The sequence below is a fragment of the Thamnophis elegans genome, chromosome 7 (genome assembly GCF_009769535.1).
Source record: "Thamnophis elegans isolate rThaEle1 chromosome 7, rThaEle1.pri, whole genome shotgun sequence".
In the NCBI taxonomy this organism is placed as follows: domain Eukaryota; kingdom Metazoa; phylum Chordata; class Lepidosauria; order Squamata; family Colubridae; genus Thamnophis; species Thamnophis elegans.
The window spans coordinates 4,105,156-4,121,695 of NC_045547.1; the positions used below are offsets into that span (position 1 = coordinate 4,105,156).

The 16,540-nt window shown below is 47.0% G+C and overlaps 1 protein-coding gene across 1 annotated transcript in view; it reads left to right on the top strand.

Annotated features, from left to right (window-relative positions):
• Positions 1–16,540, top strand: part of PLXNA4 (plexin A4) — a gene marked incomplete at its 5' end in the record, with an annotated part of 249,592 nt that overhangs the window by 104,415 nt on the left and 128,637 nt on the right. The window contains 2 exons of the mRNA XM_032221475.1: positions 391–490; positions 3,090–3,204. Of these exons, the coding sequence (XP_032077366.1) occupies positions 391–490; positions 3,090–3,204 (215 nt within the window). The remainder of the gene's footprint in view (positions 1–390; positions 491–3,089; positions 3,205–16,540) is intronic.

The following is a 16,540-nucleotide window of genomic DNA, read 5'->3' on the forward strand; positions in this document are numbered from 1 at the left end:
TGTTGCGGGTGCCGGATTTAAGTTAGTACGAGTAACAGACACTGGTTTAAGTCCAGTTATCTTGGTTGAAAGCTGGTTGAAAGGTTCAAATGTAGAGCCAGCTCTTTCAAATTTTAGCCCTGGTCAAGGCGAGACCCCCAGGTAGAGAAACACAACTCCATGGCAATTTTACCCGAGAACATTTCCTTTAGGACTGGCGTCTCCAAACATGGCAACTTTAAGACTTGTGGACTTCAACTCCCAGAATTCCTCAGCTGGCATAGTCCTAATGTTGCCAAGGTCCCCGCCCTGGGGAACCGCCATGCGCAGGTGGACCAGAAGGACGGAATTCCCTCCATCCCTTTTACTCAGGTGAATAACAAGGTAACCCGGCTGTTTTCTTCCTCGTAGGAGACCACCACGTTGTCCAACTCCAGCTCAAATCCAAAGAAACGGGCATGACGTTTGCTAGCACCAGCTTTGTCTTCTACAACTGCAGCGTCCACACCTCGTGAGTTCACGCTTCTCTTCCGGGTCCTCTTTTGCTGACGGTGCCCGTGTTTGGGCTTGTGAATTCTATCGCCTTTAGTGAAGCAGAGATGATTCTGAGTTCAGCATTAGGAGGGTGTGTGTGAGAGAGATGATAGGATGGACGGATGGACGGATGGATAGATAGAAGATAGATAGATAGATAGATAGATAGATAGATAGATAGATAGATAGATGATAGATAGATAGATAGATAGATAGATAGATAGATAGATAGATAGATGATAGATAGATAGATGATAGACAGACAGACAGACAGACAGACAGACAGACAGACAGATAGATAGATGGATGATGGGTAGGTAGGTAGGCAGGTAAGTAGAAAAAGATAGATAGATAGATAGATAGATAGATAGATAGATAGATAGATAGATAGATGATAGATAGATAGATAGATAGATAGATAGATAGATAGATAGATAGATAGATAGATGATAGACAGACACAGACAGACAGATAGATGGATGATGGGTAGGTAGATAGGCAGGTAAGTAGAAAAAGATAGATAGATAGATAGATAGATAGATAGATAGATAGATAGATGATAGATAGATAGATAGATAGATAGATAGATAGATAGATAGATGATAGACAGACAGACAGACAGATAGATAGATGGATGATGGGTAGGTAGGTAGGCAGGTAAGTAGAAAAAGATAGATAGATAGATAGATAGATAGATAGATAGATAGATAGATAGATGATAGATAGATAGATAGATAGATAGATAGATAGATAGATAGATAGATAGATAGATGATAGACAGACAGACAGACAGACAGATAGATGGGTGATGGGTAGGTAGGTAGGCAGGTAAGTAGAAAAAGATAGATAGATAGATAGATAGATAGATAGATAGATAGATAGATAGATAGATAGATAGATAGATAGATAGATGATAGACAGACAGACAGACAGACAGACAGATAGATGGGTGATGGGTAGGTAGGTAGGCAGGTAAGTAGAAAAAGATAGATAGATAGATAGATAGATAGATAGATAGATAGATAGATAGATAGATAGATAGATAGATAGATAGAGATAGATAGATAGATAGATAGATAGATAGATAAACAGACAGACAGACAGATGAACAGACAGACAGACAGACAGACGGATCATGGGTAGGTAGGTGGGCAGGTGTAGAAAAAGATAGATAGATAGATAGATAGATAGATAGATAGATAGATAGACAGACAGACAGACAGACAGACAGACAGATGATAGATAGATAGATAGATAGATAGATAGATAGATAGATAGATAGATAGATAGATAGATGATAGACAGACAGACAGACAGACAGACAGACAGACGGATGATGGGTAGGTAGGTAGGCAGGTAAGTAGAAAAAGATAGATAGATAGATAGATAGATAGATAGATAGATAGATAGATAGATAGATAGATAGATAGATAGATAGATAGATAGATATAGATAGATAGATAGACAGACAGACAGACAGACAGACAGACAGACAGACAGATGAACAGACAGACAGACAGACAGACGGATCATGGGTAGGTAGGTGGGCAGGTGTAGAAAAAGATAGATAGATAGATAGATAGATAGATAGATAGATAGATGATAGATAGATAGATAGATAGATAGATAGATAGATAGATAGATAGATAGATGATAGATAGATAGATAGATAGATAGATAGATAGATAGATAGAAGATAGATGATAGACAGATAGACAGACAGACAGATAGACAGACAGTGCGTAAACACACTTATTTACAACCCAGTGATGGTTTGCAGGTGGTACACCCAGTAAGGGAGTACCGGAGCCTGCCCAGAGCATCGGATACCATTCCGGTACGGTGCTCCAGAGGGCCCACCCACCCGCCCGCCCGAGCTCCTTAAAGGTCTTTTAAGTCTTCGGGGTTTTCATGCAGAGCTGAGCAGCTTGAGCGTCGCGGAGGCTCACAGAGGCACTAAGACGCACTGCACGCATCCATGTGGACGCTGCCAGGACCCTTCCAACCAGTTAGAACCAGATCCGGAACCCACCACTGTTACAACCAGTCCTTGCACTTGCGACCATCACAGCATATAAAGTTCAGGACTTGGGAAATGCTGCAGCCTGGTTTAGCTCTGATTCTCTAATGAGAATCACCATGCTGGCTTCCATACCTAAGGCAGGACTCGAACTCACCATCTCCTGGCGATTGGTCCAGAGTCATCCAGACAATTTTCATGCCTAAGGTGGGACTAGACCTCACCGTCTCCTGGTGTTTGTTCCAAATCACCCAGCTGGCTTTGGCTTTCACACCTAAATTGGGACTAGAACTCACCATCTCCTGCTGATTGGTCTAAAGCCAGCCAGCCAGCTTTCAGGGCTAAGGCAGAACTAGAACTCACTGTTTCCTGGTGACTGGCCTAAAGTCACCCAGCTGTCTTTGATGGCTCAGGTGGGATTTAACCTGGGGACTGCTGGAGGACTAGAGACTTTGGAGTGTGGATTTGATTAGTGCTTTGATTTATCCCCTCCCCCGCCCCCTGAGAATGGCACAGGTGCTTTCTTGGCGTTTCTTTTCTCTTATATTTCTTTCAGGTGCCTCTCGTGCGTGGAGAGCCCGTACCGATGCTACTGGTGCAAATATCGTCACGTCTGCACCCACGAACCTCGCAATTGTCACTTCCTGGAAGGGCAAGTCAAACTTCCTGAGGTAGGAGGAGACAAGGGTGTTCCTGAGATCGCTTGCCTCCTGCAATGATACTTTTAATATTATTAAACTAGCTGATAACCTGGTGTTGCCCAGGTATTTATTTATCCCAATCCTGTATTAGACAGGAATGACGATGTCAAGTGGCAACATAAGTGTGGAATAGGCTGTCCTCCCTCCTTCCATTAAAGTCACCGCAATTCCTGAAGAGGTGGCGGCAAGAGCAACTTCTCCCTGAGCCCTGATTTCGGTGGCAATTCAATTAGTTAAAAAGGTTTCCCCTGTGCCCCGATACTTGTTGTTTTGCTAGTTTATCTTCTCCTCAAGAATAATCAAACCTTGTTGAAAATGTCCGGACCAAACATAATTTCTAATGTTGGATTTCCCCTCTTACCGGAGGGAGCCCCCTTGTGGAGTACTGTGAAGCCATTACCATTCTACTTCGCTGTACAGTAGAAGCCATTTAAAGGCAGTACAGTAGAAGCCATTTAAAGGCACAACAGGCTGTATCTTAACAGAACACACATCCTGAGGGGTGTTAGGGGTGTCTTACTCCCCACAGTATTTGTTTCCAGAGAGTAAGTCATCTGTGTATCAAGTTTGATTGAAATTGCTCAAGGCGTTCCAGAGTTATGCTGGAACACACAGGCATACACACACCCATTTAGATAGATAGATAGATAGATAGATAGATAGATAGATGGATGGATGGATGGATGGATGGATGGATGGATGGATGGATGGATGGATGGGCGGGCGGACAGATAGATAAGAACATCTATCTAACCCAAGTCCCTGGAAAAGACTTGATAAGTGGAAGAAAATTGCCAAATCCAGACTAAACATCTGGCTGGCTGGGCAACAAACCATAATGATAAGAGCTAGGAGAAGATTGAGTAGAGTTGATTTTGTCAGAAAGAGAGAAAATTTGTGAAGACAATCCCATGGATAAACAATCTGAAACATTCCCCAGAATTTTGGATATTTGGCCAGTGTTAAATGTTCAGCATTAATTCTGTGGCTCAGATTGTTTGTAACAGTGCTGTAGTTATCATTTAAAAGGGCCGAAGACCCTGAGCATTCATTAAAATAACTTTATCAATAGCGGTACATTCAGGTGGTCCTTGGCTCATGACGACAATTGGGACCAGAATGTCGGTTTCTAATGCCAAGGCAGTTGTGAAGTTACTGATTTTACGAACCTTTTTTGCTGGAGTTGTTACACGAGTCACCGCAGTTGTTAAGTGAATCACACATTTGTGAAGCGAAGCTGGCTTCCCCCCTTTCTTTTTGCTTGTTGGAAGCCATCTGGGAAGGTCACAAGCAGTGGTGGGATTGAACCAGTGTAGGAACTGGTTTGCCGAGCACATGCGTTGCACACGCACCAAACACACTCCGCACCACACGGTGTGTTTGAAAGCAGCTCTAACAACTGAGGTGCGGCTATCCTCTCTCCTGCGCGAATCAGCTGAGCTGAAAAACACAGAAATAGAGGACTGTTCTGACCCCCCCTCTCCTCCGTCCAGGAATGAAAGCCAAAACAAACGTAAACGGGAATGTTTTTTAATCAGTTCAGATTCTCGTTGGCTGCAAGCCCAAAATAAACAAAGAGATAAGCACTCTGGCAGCAAGTCCTACGAACCTAGGCAGCAACGCAAACAAGCTCTCACAGCAATCCAATTCGCCAAGTTGGTTTCTCTTAATCGTGAACGTTGACTTCTGCAAAAGGGCGTGGCACAAGCAGTCTCTTTTATAATCAGGAGAGGATCTTAATAAGCATCAGCTGAGTGTAATCATCTCCTATAATTACACAGTTCTTGCCTCCGAGTAGCCCTTCGACAGCGTGCATCCCGGAACAACTCACAGGTGTTTTCTGGATCACTCCCTCTTGTCTCCTCCCCACTGATCCAAGGCTCTGGCGCCACCTGGTGGCCAACCAGTCTCTCCTCGCCCTGCTCGGAGTCGGCACCCTGTCCAGGGTCCTCCACCTCCTCCAAGGCTGACTCATAAGACCCCTCGCTGTCAGAGTCTGGCGGCAGCTCCGACGCCTCCTGCAGGGCCACAACAGAGGACAGGGTAGGGCAGGGGAAGATGGGCAGGGGAAAGTGATGGTTTGCCTGAACCGGTCCGAACTGAATCCAACCCCTGGTCACAAGTGGTCAAATGTGACTCTGGGATGCTGCAACGATCATAAGCACATGTCGATTGCTGTCTGGGGAATTCTGGGAGTTGAAGTCCGTACATCTTAAAAGTTGCCAAGTTTGGGACACGACTATCAACATAAAAATAGTCCTTGCCTGCAACTTTTTAAAGCAGCTGCATCTTTTCCCAGGAGAGCAGCACACTTCTGGGGAAAGATCAGGCTGCTTTAAAGAGTGGCAGACCGATGCTTCTTCCTGCGCTGAGGCTCATATTTGGAATCGAAGATGGGACACCGCTCAATCCTTACCATATCCAGATTCCAGAATGACAAGCCTAATCAAAAGATTTATGAGAATTGGAAGTGATGCCAATTTCATCACCGCTACAACTGTAAGCGATGACTCCGCCCTGATTGGGAAACAGAGTTCTTTCTTCTAGATTAGATGCGATGATTTAATTTCCTTTCATTCCTCCTAATTAAAACCAGTGGTGGGATCCTACCGGTTTAACAACCAGTTTCAGTGATCACGCGCTTTGCAGCTGATCGTCGGAGCTACCGTTTCGCCTGAACCGGTCTGAACTGGTAGAATCTCACTCCTGGTTAAAACCCAAACTTGCCGGTATTCTCAAAGAGCCCAGTGTCAGCGTTCCAAGTATCATGTAGAATTAAATCAGAATCAAAGGCAAAACTATCCTTAAAGTTCCAATTTAATAAAGCAGAGATCTTAGCACATTGCTGTGTTAATCCCAATACTGGAAATGACATCAGAATCCCACCCAGTTAAAAGTTCATGATCTTGTTCCCACACCCACAATCCATCACATGGTCCAATCTTCTTCTTCCACGCTGGTATCCACACCCAGCTGCTTCCGGTCAGGTGTAAAAGTGCGGAGACAAAAGATGACCTTGGCTTCTAGTAAAGAATGAAAACAATACACTCCACAATCCTATTCCTGTCTATTCCCCCCTCCCGTCAACTATACTAAAGAAACAGCATAATGAAATAAGAGAAAGTGTGGCAGGCCCAAATTCTAAAAGGAACATAATTGCAGGCCTGACACCCAGACTGGGCCAAGCCTTATTCATCTCACCTTCAAAACGTCACTTTTACAAAATTGCAAAAACTGATGCACAAAAGTTTGTAAACCGAACGACCGTGGCACGACAAAACCGCGGTCCACTAAAGCGCGCCCGATTAAAGCGCGTTGCTGACGTCATCAGCAGCGCGACAACAGCGACCGCGGAGAAAAAAGGGCGCTTTAAAAAGCGCTTTGAAAGCAAGCCGATTCAAGTTAAGGTAAGGGTTAGGGTTAGGGTTAGGGTTAGGGTTAGGGTTAGGTTTAGGGTTAGGTTAAGGGTTAGGGTTAGGGTTAGGGTTAGGTTAAGGGTTAGGGTTAGGGTTAGCGTTAGGTTAAGGGTTAGGGAGGCGGGGGAACCCTTGCAGGGCAGGGCTGAAGAGTATGCCCAATTCTTAGCGGACAAAATTGCTCGGTTTCGGTCGGACTTGGACTCCACCCCCGCAGTTCCAGCTGAGGCACAGGGGGACCAAGTAGAACAGCTCTGGGTTGAGTTTCAGGACGTTACCCCCGGGGATGTGGACAAGGCCATGAGAGCTGTAAGTACCTCCACCTGCGTTCTGGATCCGTGTCCCTCATGGCTGGTTACGAACTGCAGTGAGGTGACACGAGGCTGGATCCAGGCGGTCGTGACCGCCTCCCTTCGGGAGGGGAACTTCCCCGCCGCACTGAAAGCGGCAGTGGTGAGACCCCTCCTGAAGAAACCATCTTTGGATCCAGCTGTTCTTAATAGCTATCGTCCTGTCTCCAACCTTCCCTTTTTGGGGAAGGTTGTTGAGAAGGTGGTGGCCTTTCAGCTCCAACGGTCCTTGGAGGAAGCAAACTACCTAGACCCCTTCCAGTCAGGCTTCAGACCCGGTTACAGCACAGAAACCGCTTTGGTCGCATTGATTGATGATCTCTGGAGAGCCAGAGATGAAGGACATTCCTCCATCCTGGTCCTCCTTGACCTCTCAGCGGCTTTCGATACCATCGACCATGGTATCCTTCTGCGACGACTGCGGGGGGTGGGAGTGGGAGGCACCGTGCTACGGTGGTTCTCCTCCTACCTCTCGGACAGGTCGCAGTCGGTGTTAGTGGGGGGGCAGAGATCATCCCCTAGGCCCCTAAATTATGGGGTGCCTCAGGGTTCGGTCTTATCCCCCCTGCTATTCAACATCTACATGAAACCGCTGGGAGAGATCATCCGCAGGCACGGGATTAGATACCATCAATATGCGGACGATACTCAATTGTATCTGTCCGCCCCGTGCCAACTCAATGAAGCGGCAGATGTGATGAGCCGGGGTCTTGAGGCCGTTATGGACTGGATGAGGGTTAACAAGCTTGTGCTCAACCCAGAAAAGACCGAGTGGCTGTTGTGTTTTCCTCCCAAAGATTTGACTAATATTCCAACACTCAGGCTGGGGGGTCAAATTTTGCACCCCTCAGAGAGGGTTCGCAACTTGGGAGTCCTCCTGGATCCACAGCTGTCATTTGACCACCACCTAACGGCTGTGACCAGGGGGGCATTCGCCCAGGTTCGCCTGGTGCGCCAGTTGCGACCCTACCTGAATCGGGAGGCTCTCACAACAGTCACTCGGGCCCTTGTGATCTCTAGGCTGGAATACTGCAATGTGCTCTACATGGGGCTGCCCTTGAAGAGCATCCGGCGGCTTCAGCTAGTTCAGAACGCAGCCGCGCGAGTGATTGCGGGTGCACCTCGATTCACCCGCATAACACCCATCCTCCGCGAGCTGCGCTGGCTGCCTGTCGATCTCCGGATGCGCTTCAAGGTGCTATTAATCACCCATAAAGCCCTACATGGCAGTGGATCTGGATACTTGAGAGACCGCCTTCTGCCAATTACCTCCCTGCGACCAATAAGATCCCATAGACTAGGCCTCCTCCGTATTCCATCGGCCAGCCAGTGTCGGCTGGCAACCACAAGGAGGAGGGCCTTCTCAGCAGTAGCCCCGGCCCTTTGGAACGAGCTCCCCGTGGAGATTCGTACCCTCTCCACCGTCCAAGCCTTCCGCATAGCCTTGAAGAACTGGCTCGCCCGTCAGGCCTGGGGATAAGGATAGTTACCCCTCCCGAATGATGAATGTATGTTGCCTACCATTTTATTATATGTCTTCTATCTTGATGTTTGTGTTCCCCCCTTCCCAGTTTTATGTGAGCCGCCCTGAGTCCCCTCAGGGAAAAGGGCGGCCTACAAATTCTAATAAAACTATTAAAAACTATTAAAAAAACTAGGTTTAGGGTTAGGTTTCGGGGGGGTTAGGTTTAGGTTTAGGGGTTAATTTTAGCTTTAGCGCTCACAGCGTGCTTTTTTCGTCGCGCTGTGATGACGTCAGGTACGCGGTTTCGTCGAGCGTGCTTTAGTCGAACGCGGTTTTGTGGTGGAACCCCGAACGACATGCTTGACGAAATTGAGGAAAGTTTTTTTTACATGTGTTGTTTTGTTTTTCTTGGTTTTAAAAATTAAAAAAAAATTTAAAAAACCTTCACCTCAGCAATAAAACCAAGGTATTTGTACGGCTAGAGCTGACTCAAAAAAAGGGCGGACAATCGGATCGCGTCAATTGGGGATCGGAACACTTTGCTTTGGGTGTATAATTTTCCCTTTTCAGGGGGCTTTTGAAAACACAGCCAGCTGCTTTGAAATATGTTTTGGCAGCCCTCGAGTGGAAGAATCTGTGGTTTATTATTTCCTCGAACGGGGTGGGAGAGAGAGAGAGAGAGCATGTGATATTTACCAGATAGGGGAGGAAGACATGTAAGAGACAGATACTGCAATAAGATGATATCAGCTTTTGAACAAGGAGCAGAGGAAAAAAAAACACCTAAAAATTATACCCGGTTGTGAAAAGGAGACAAGAATAACTTTGCTGGGTGAGGATGATGGTTTGCCGTACACTAGCAGAGATCTAACCATCATTGCACTGTGGGATGACAGTCCGTGGCTTATCTGAAGGGGACTTCACGACCAAAAGTTCTTTTTTTTTTAAAGTAATCTTTATTAGTTATACATTTTTTAAAGAGTAAAACATACAAATACAAATACAATTTTAAACATACAACCCCCCCTCCCCTCCCCCCCCTGCAGTGACAGTCATTCACAGCCCAACTTTTTTCTTTCCTTCCTCATTGTTAGGTCTCTAAGCCACATCTTCTCATTACAAAATTCAGGGATCTATTACAATACCCATGTTCACTTTTAACTTTCCCCGTTTTAAGTCCCTGCTGTTCTCCTTGTCGCCCACATATACCATAAGTTCCAGCTAAGATAATGTTCCGTTTCTCCTTTGTCCCTCAGCCAACCTGTCATTCTGTCCATTTCTGCACATTCATAGATCTTTTTAATTATAGCATCTTCCAACGGTATGGTAGTGGATTTCCAAAATTGTGCATAAGTTATTCTTGTGGCCACAATTATATGTAGGCTCAAATGCCATATTGAACTGCTCATGTTTTCTGGTTTAATGCTTAGTAGAAGGTTCTCGGGTCTCCATTCCAGGCTTGCCCCGATAACCTCTTTTAGCCATTTTTTAATCCTTTTCCAGTATTTCGTGGCCTCAGTACAGGACCACCAAATATGGTAGAATGTGCCATCCTTTCTTCCACATTTCCAACACAGTGGAGATAACCCAGGAAACATTTTGGATAACCTCGTTGGGGGGAAGTGCCACTTATAAACCATCTTGTAAAGTTCTTAAAACACGCTTCTCTGTGCATTTATTCCATTCCCCACCATCCTATCAGAACTGAAGAAGCTTCTGCGATGAGAAGCAAAATGTCTTCAAAGAAAATCCAGAAAGTCCTGTTTCCTCTTGAAAAAAAACACCTTTGGGACAACCATGACCTGGAGGTCTGAGAATCTCCCCAACTTCTCTGTGAATTAATTATGCCCAAATCATCTTGACAAAGTAGGAGACCGTTCCCAGGGGTGGTATTCAGCTGTTTCGGACCGGTTCTGGCGAACCGGTAGCGGAAATTTTGAGTAGTTGCAAAATATCATGGCAAATATCACCTCTGGCTGGCCCCGCCCTCTCGCCCCTGCCTATATTTTCCCTAGTTTTTTTAGCTGCACGGGAGAGTGGATTGCCACGCCCCAGCTGAGCTAAACAACCGCTCAGCTCACCGGCGCTGACACTGAGGGTGGTCTTTGAGTGTTTGTGTGCGCGTGCAAAGCACATGTGCGCTTTGCACGCTCTTAGAATGGCTGCTCCAGGTTTGCTGAACCGGTGTTCTTCAGAGGTTTGAGGACTGCCAAGTCGACGCGAGCTCTTCCAGGTAAACGAGACAGGAAACCCAACTCATTCTACTTCATTGTAAGGCTACGCTAACAGAATTGTGCTAATTGTAAAATACAGGTCATCTTTGAATTGCAATCATTTGTTTGGTTGCTGTTCAAAGCGGCAACGACCCTGAAAAAGAAGGAATGTCAGGGCTCCAAATAGCATCCAAAATTAAATCAGAGTCCGAGGCAAAGGATTCCTCAAAGTCCCAATTTATTAAGAGAGCCATGCTGGCACATCTGGGAAAACCCGAATCTGAAAGCTTCCCGGGTTCCCCCACCCAGTTGAAAGTTCAAGATCTTGCCCCCCCCCCCCCACACCCATGCCCACAAGTCCATCCCATGGTCCAATCTCCCCCTGCCATGCTGGCAGTTCCACCCATCCAGTTCCGGTCAGGTGCAGAGGTGCAGAGACAAAGGATGACCTTGGCTTTCTAGAAAGAATGTTGTTATGGCTGCGTATCATCTCACTCCATACAATGCCCCCTCCCATTTTCCCACAATAGAAAATGCACAGCAGAATAATAGAAAGTGTGGCAGGCCAAAGATCCCAAAAGAAGAGATGGCTGCAGGCCTGACAATGACTTATGGTTGTTTGTCACACTGATGACCATTGAGGGTCGTGCGATTAAAAAAATTGGGCGTTTGGCAACTGGCATGTACTTCTGACGGTTGCGGCGTCTCCCGGGGGGGGGGTGTCACGCGATCTCCTTTTGCAACCTTCTGACAAGCGAAGTCTAGGGGGAAAATCAGATTCACATTAACAACTGTGATACTAAGTTTCGGTTTCGGTTTCGTTTTATTTATATGCCGCCCTATTCCCAGCGGGACTCAGGGCAGCTCACAAACCCAAGAGGGGAAGGGAAACACAAGGACTACAAATACAAGCATTTAAAAGTAACCAACAGACACACAATCGAGAGGGGAAGGGAACTCATCGACCCCAGGCCTGCCGACACAGCCAGGTTTTAATGGCTTTTCGGAAGGCCTGGAGAGAGGTGAGGGTCCGAATCTCCGCGGGGAGTTCGTTCCAAAGGGCCGGAGCCGCCACAGAGAAGGCCCTCCCCCGGGTAGTAGCCAGATGGCATTGGCTGGTAGACGGAACCCGGAGGAGGCCGACCCTGTGTGATCTGACGGGTCTTTGGGAGGTAATTGGCAGCAGGCGGTCTCTCAAACACCCAGGTCCAATACCATGAAGGGCTTTAGTTAACAACGGCAGTGATTCGCTTAACAACGGTAGCAAGGAAGGTTGTGAAATGGCGGGGAAATTCACTGAACAACTGTCTCGCTTAGCAACAGAAATTCCACGCTTAATTGCCGTCGTAAGTCGAGGACTCCCTGCACAAACGCCCTGCCGCCACTTTTAACGGCTTGATCCATTAGGGCCATTCTTCCCAAGTTTCTTCCTCTGTCCGTTAAGCCGCCGGAGGCTCCTGCTTCTCTTATCTGATCGTTTCCTAGGCAGCATCTCTTCCCCCTCGGGTACCCCAAGGTCATCCACACGTCCCCTCCCCGTTGGTCCCTCCTTGCTAGGAGCCTGAGGATTGCGCCGCCGTGATTTTAAATTAGGAACGCAGGGCTACAAGTTTGCATTAGTTTCAATTACAAGTCCTATCGATCGATGGATCCGTCAGGTGGAAATTGTGCTGATTCTTCACTCAGAATTGCCTTTTAATAATTCAGCAGAAGAGAGAACGGGATGGGTTGTTTTTTTTTAACTTAACTCTTAGCAGTTAGGGCTGCAGCGGCCACGGGAAGTAAGCAGGAACAGAATAACAAGAGCAGAGTTGCATCTTCCCTTCTGTGCACGTGTGTCCTGATCAGAAGTGGGATTCAGCCGCTTCTGACCGGTTCAATCGAACTGGTAGCCCTGGCTCTATGCCTTCCTATTTAGGCACATTTTTGAGGCATGCACAGGAGGGTGGGTGCATGCATGGAATGCGTGGAGACTCTAGAAAGAGTGCAGAGAAGAGCAACAGAAAGGATTAGGGGACTGGAGACTAAAACATGTGAAGAACGGTTGCAGGAACTGGGAATATCTAGTTTAATAGAAAGAAGGACTAGGGGAGACATGATAGCAGTCTTTCAATATCTCAGGGGTTGCCACAAAGAAGAGGAAATCAAACTATTCTCCAAGGCACCTGAGGGTAGAACAAGAAGCAATGGGTGGAAACTAATCAAGGAGAGAAGCAACTTAGAACCAAGGAGAAATTTCCTGACAGTGAGGACAATTAATCAGTGGAACAGAAGTTGCCTCCAGAAGTTGTGAATGCTCCAACACTGGAAGTCTTTCAGAAGATGTTGGATAGCCATTTGTCTGAAATAGTATAGTGTTTCCTGCCTAGGCAGGGGGTTGGACTAGAAGACCTCCAAGGTCCCTTCCAACTCTGCTATTGTATTGTATATCTTCAAAATCAAATAGCCCTGCCCTGCAACATTTTTCATGGGAAAATCCATGGATTTTCTCCCAGCTTCTACCAAGTGGCTTTGTTGTGGCCTGCCAGCCACCAGCCACTCCAGCAGCCGAATCGGAGGAAGCATGAGAATCAGGGTCAGCATCAAGGAAACCTGAGAGCTCCAAGGGAGAAAAGGGAATGGTGCTGGCAGAGAGAGAGAGGGGGGGGGGCAGACCTGGGCCGTCCGATGGAGAGTCAACAGCCCCCAGGTCTGGAGGTGGCTGATGAGGAAGAGGAGGAACAGCTGGGTCCAGTGTCTGACTCGTGGATGTGCAGAAGGCAGAGGAGAGGAGAGCAGTGGAAATCTATGGGCTGGTCCTTGGGACGGAAGAGCCACCGCTGCTAGCGAATCCCCACTCTAGCTCTGGGGATGAAAGGCAGGGGGCAGAGATGAATAGATGTGCAGAAGACAGAGGAGAGGAGAGCAGTGGAAATCTGTGGGCCGGTCCTTGGGATGGAAGAGCCACTGCTGCTATCAAAGCCCCACCCTAGCTCTGGGGATGAAAGGCAGGGGGTGGAGATGAATAGATGTGACAGACAACTATTCATCTCCCTGCCAGACAGATGGACTTGTCAGCCTGTGGTGAGAAACTTTTTTGCCAGATTTGCCAACGCTCCTAATAAAGGAATCTTTTGAGGGTTTGTCGTGTTTAGGAAGCTGGGTCAGAACAGGCTGGCTGGCGCATAATTAAAGCACCATAAGAGTGGCTTTTTTTTTTTGCATCAGATCAGGCCTTTGAGGCGGCGAGCGACATTTCTTGCAGGATACGGATCCCTCCTGAGCTCCATTCTCCTCTCAACCTGTCCACTGGGCTGGTGTGTCAGGCAGAGAGAGAGAGAGGGAGGGAGGGAGGGAGGGATAGAGAGGGAGAGTGAGGGAGGGAAGGAGAGAGAGGGAGGGAGAGATAGAGGGAGGGAGAGAGAGGGAGAGAGAGAGGGAGGGAGAGAGGGAGGGAGAGAGAGGAGAGAGAGGGAGAGGGAGGGAGAGAGAGGAAGAGAGAGGGAGAGAGGGAGGGGGAGAGAGAGGGAGGGGGAGAGAGAGGGAGGGGGAGGGAGATTGAGGGAGGGAGAGAGAGGGAGGGAGAGAGAAGGAGGGAGATAGAGGGAGGGAGAGAGAGGGAGAGAGAGAGGGAGGGAGAGAGAGAGAAGGAGAGAGAGGGAGAGGGAGGGAGAGAGAGGAAGAGAGAGGGAGAGAGGGAGGGGGAGAGAGAGGGAGGGAGGGAGGGAGATTGAGGGAGGGAGAGAGAGGGAGAGAGAGGGAGGGAGAGGGAGGGGGAGAGAGGGAGGGAGAGTGAGGGAGGGAGAGAGAGGGAGAGGGAGGGAGGGAGAGAGGGGGGAGAGAGAGGGAGGGAGAGAGAGAGAGACGGAGAGACAGAGAGAGAGAGAAAGAGACACAGAGAGAGAGAGAGAGACAGACAGAGAGAAAGAGTCAGACAGAGAGAGAAAGAGAGAGGGGGGGAAAGAGAGAGAGAGAGAGAGAGGGAGGGAGAGAGAGAGAGAGAGAGAGAGAGAGGCTAGTAAGTTTGAACAGAGTGGAAAACAAAGCCTTAATCCTCTTTCTTGCAGATCTTTATTTCAACCGTATCTTTTTTTTTCAGAGCCTTGAAAGGGATTTGGGGGTTTTCTGTGAGGAAGGAAGCCGGGTGGCATGCACGGGGGAAAAAAAGAGGGCAGAGGGTGATATGAGTGCAGAAAAGATGTTGGTAAGAATAAAAGCCGGGAACGTTAAAAGAAAAAAAAAGGGGGGGGGGGAAGAGCAATTCCAGATAACCAGCCTGTTAGGGCCTCGAGCTTAAAAGGTACTTAATCATCTAATTACGCGGAAGGAGGGTTCTTTTATTTTTCTTTCTCTTTTCCCCCCCCCATCCTCTCGCCATGCTTGTGCCGGCCTCCGAAATGGGGAGAGGGGGGGGGGGGACTGAGCGAGAGAGGGAGATGAAAAGGGGTGGAAATCTGGAAAAAAAAGGGGAAAAAAATTTAAAAAGCTTGCACGCTGCTACAAGGGTCCTACTCGTCCGACTGTCTCGAGCCACATGAAAGAGCGAGAACTTCAAATATTATTTCATGGTTTTTTTCAGCTGGCAGCGGCTCCATTCTCTGAGCCAGCTGCTGCAAGCCTGGGAATCTTTCAAGAGCCCCCTTCAGGTTCAAATATACTGATTTCCTTTGTCCTCCCTTTTCTTCTCCCCTCTCCCCAAAGCTGACACTTCAGGAGCGAGAGAGATTCCCTGGCCTCTGGAGTTCTCAAGAGCCCCACTGGTTGGATGGGGGGGGCGGCGGTGGGAGGGGGGGGGAAGAGAATTCTTGACAGGTGCAGGCAGAGCCAGGTGGGAGGGGAGGGGGGCAAGACGGGGGAAAGCAGAGTCAAAAAGAAAGTCAAGACGCAACCCTCCAATGGAAGAGGCTTTGGTTTTTTTTAAAAGAGTCCTTTCGAATGGGACAATATTAAGAGCAGGAGAATGGGGTGTGTGTGTGTATCAAAAGGCCTTCAAGTTTATCCTGAAGATAGATAGATAGAGGGATGGATGATAGATAGATAGATAGATAGATAGATAGATAGATAGATAGATAGATAGATAGATAGATAGGATGGACGAACAGATGGATAAATAAGAGAGATAAGAGAGAGAGATAAAGATAGATGAGATAAATGTAGACAGACAGACAGACAGAAATGTAATGAATGAAAGGATGTATGATAGATAGATAAAGATAGATAGATAGATAGATAGATAGATAGATAGATAGATAGATAGATAGATATGAACAGAGACATGGATGGATGGATGGATGGATGGATGGATGGATGGATAGATGATAGATAGATAGATAGATAGATAGATAGATAGATAGATAGATAGATAGATAGATAAATGTAGACAGACTGACAAGAAACAGATGAATGAATGGATGGATGATAGATAGGGAAAAAGGTAGATAGATAATAGATAGATAGATAGATAGATAGATAGATAGATAGATAGATAGATAGATAGATAGATAGATAGATAGATAGATAGATAGATAGATAGATAGATGTAGACACAGAGACATGGATGGATGGATAGATGATAGATAGATAGACAGACAGATAGATGGTAGATAGATAGATAGATAGATAGATAGATAGATAGATAGATAGATAGATAGATAGACAGACAGACAGACAGACAGACAGACAGACAGACAGATAGATAGATGTAGACAGACAGACAGACAGAAACAGATGAATGAATGGATGGATGATAGAGAAAGAGGCAGATAGATAGAGAGAGAGTGAGATAGATAGATAGATAGATAGATAGATAGATAGATAGATAGATAGATAGATAGATAGATAGATAGATATAGACAGAGACGGATGGATGAGTGGGTGGGTGGG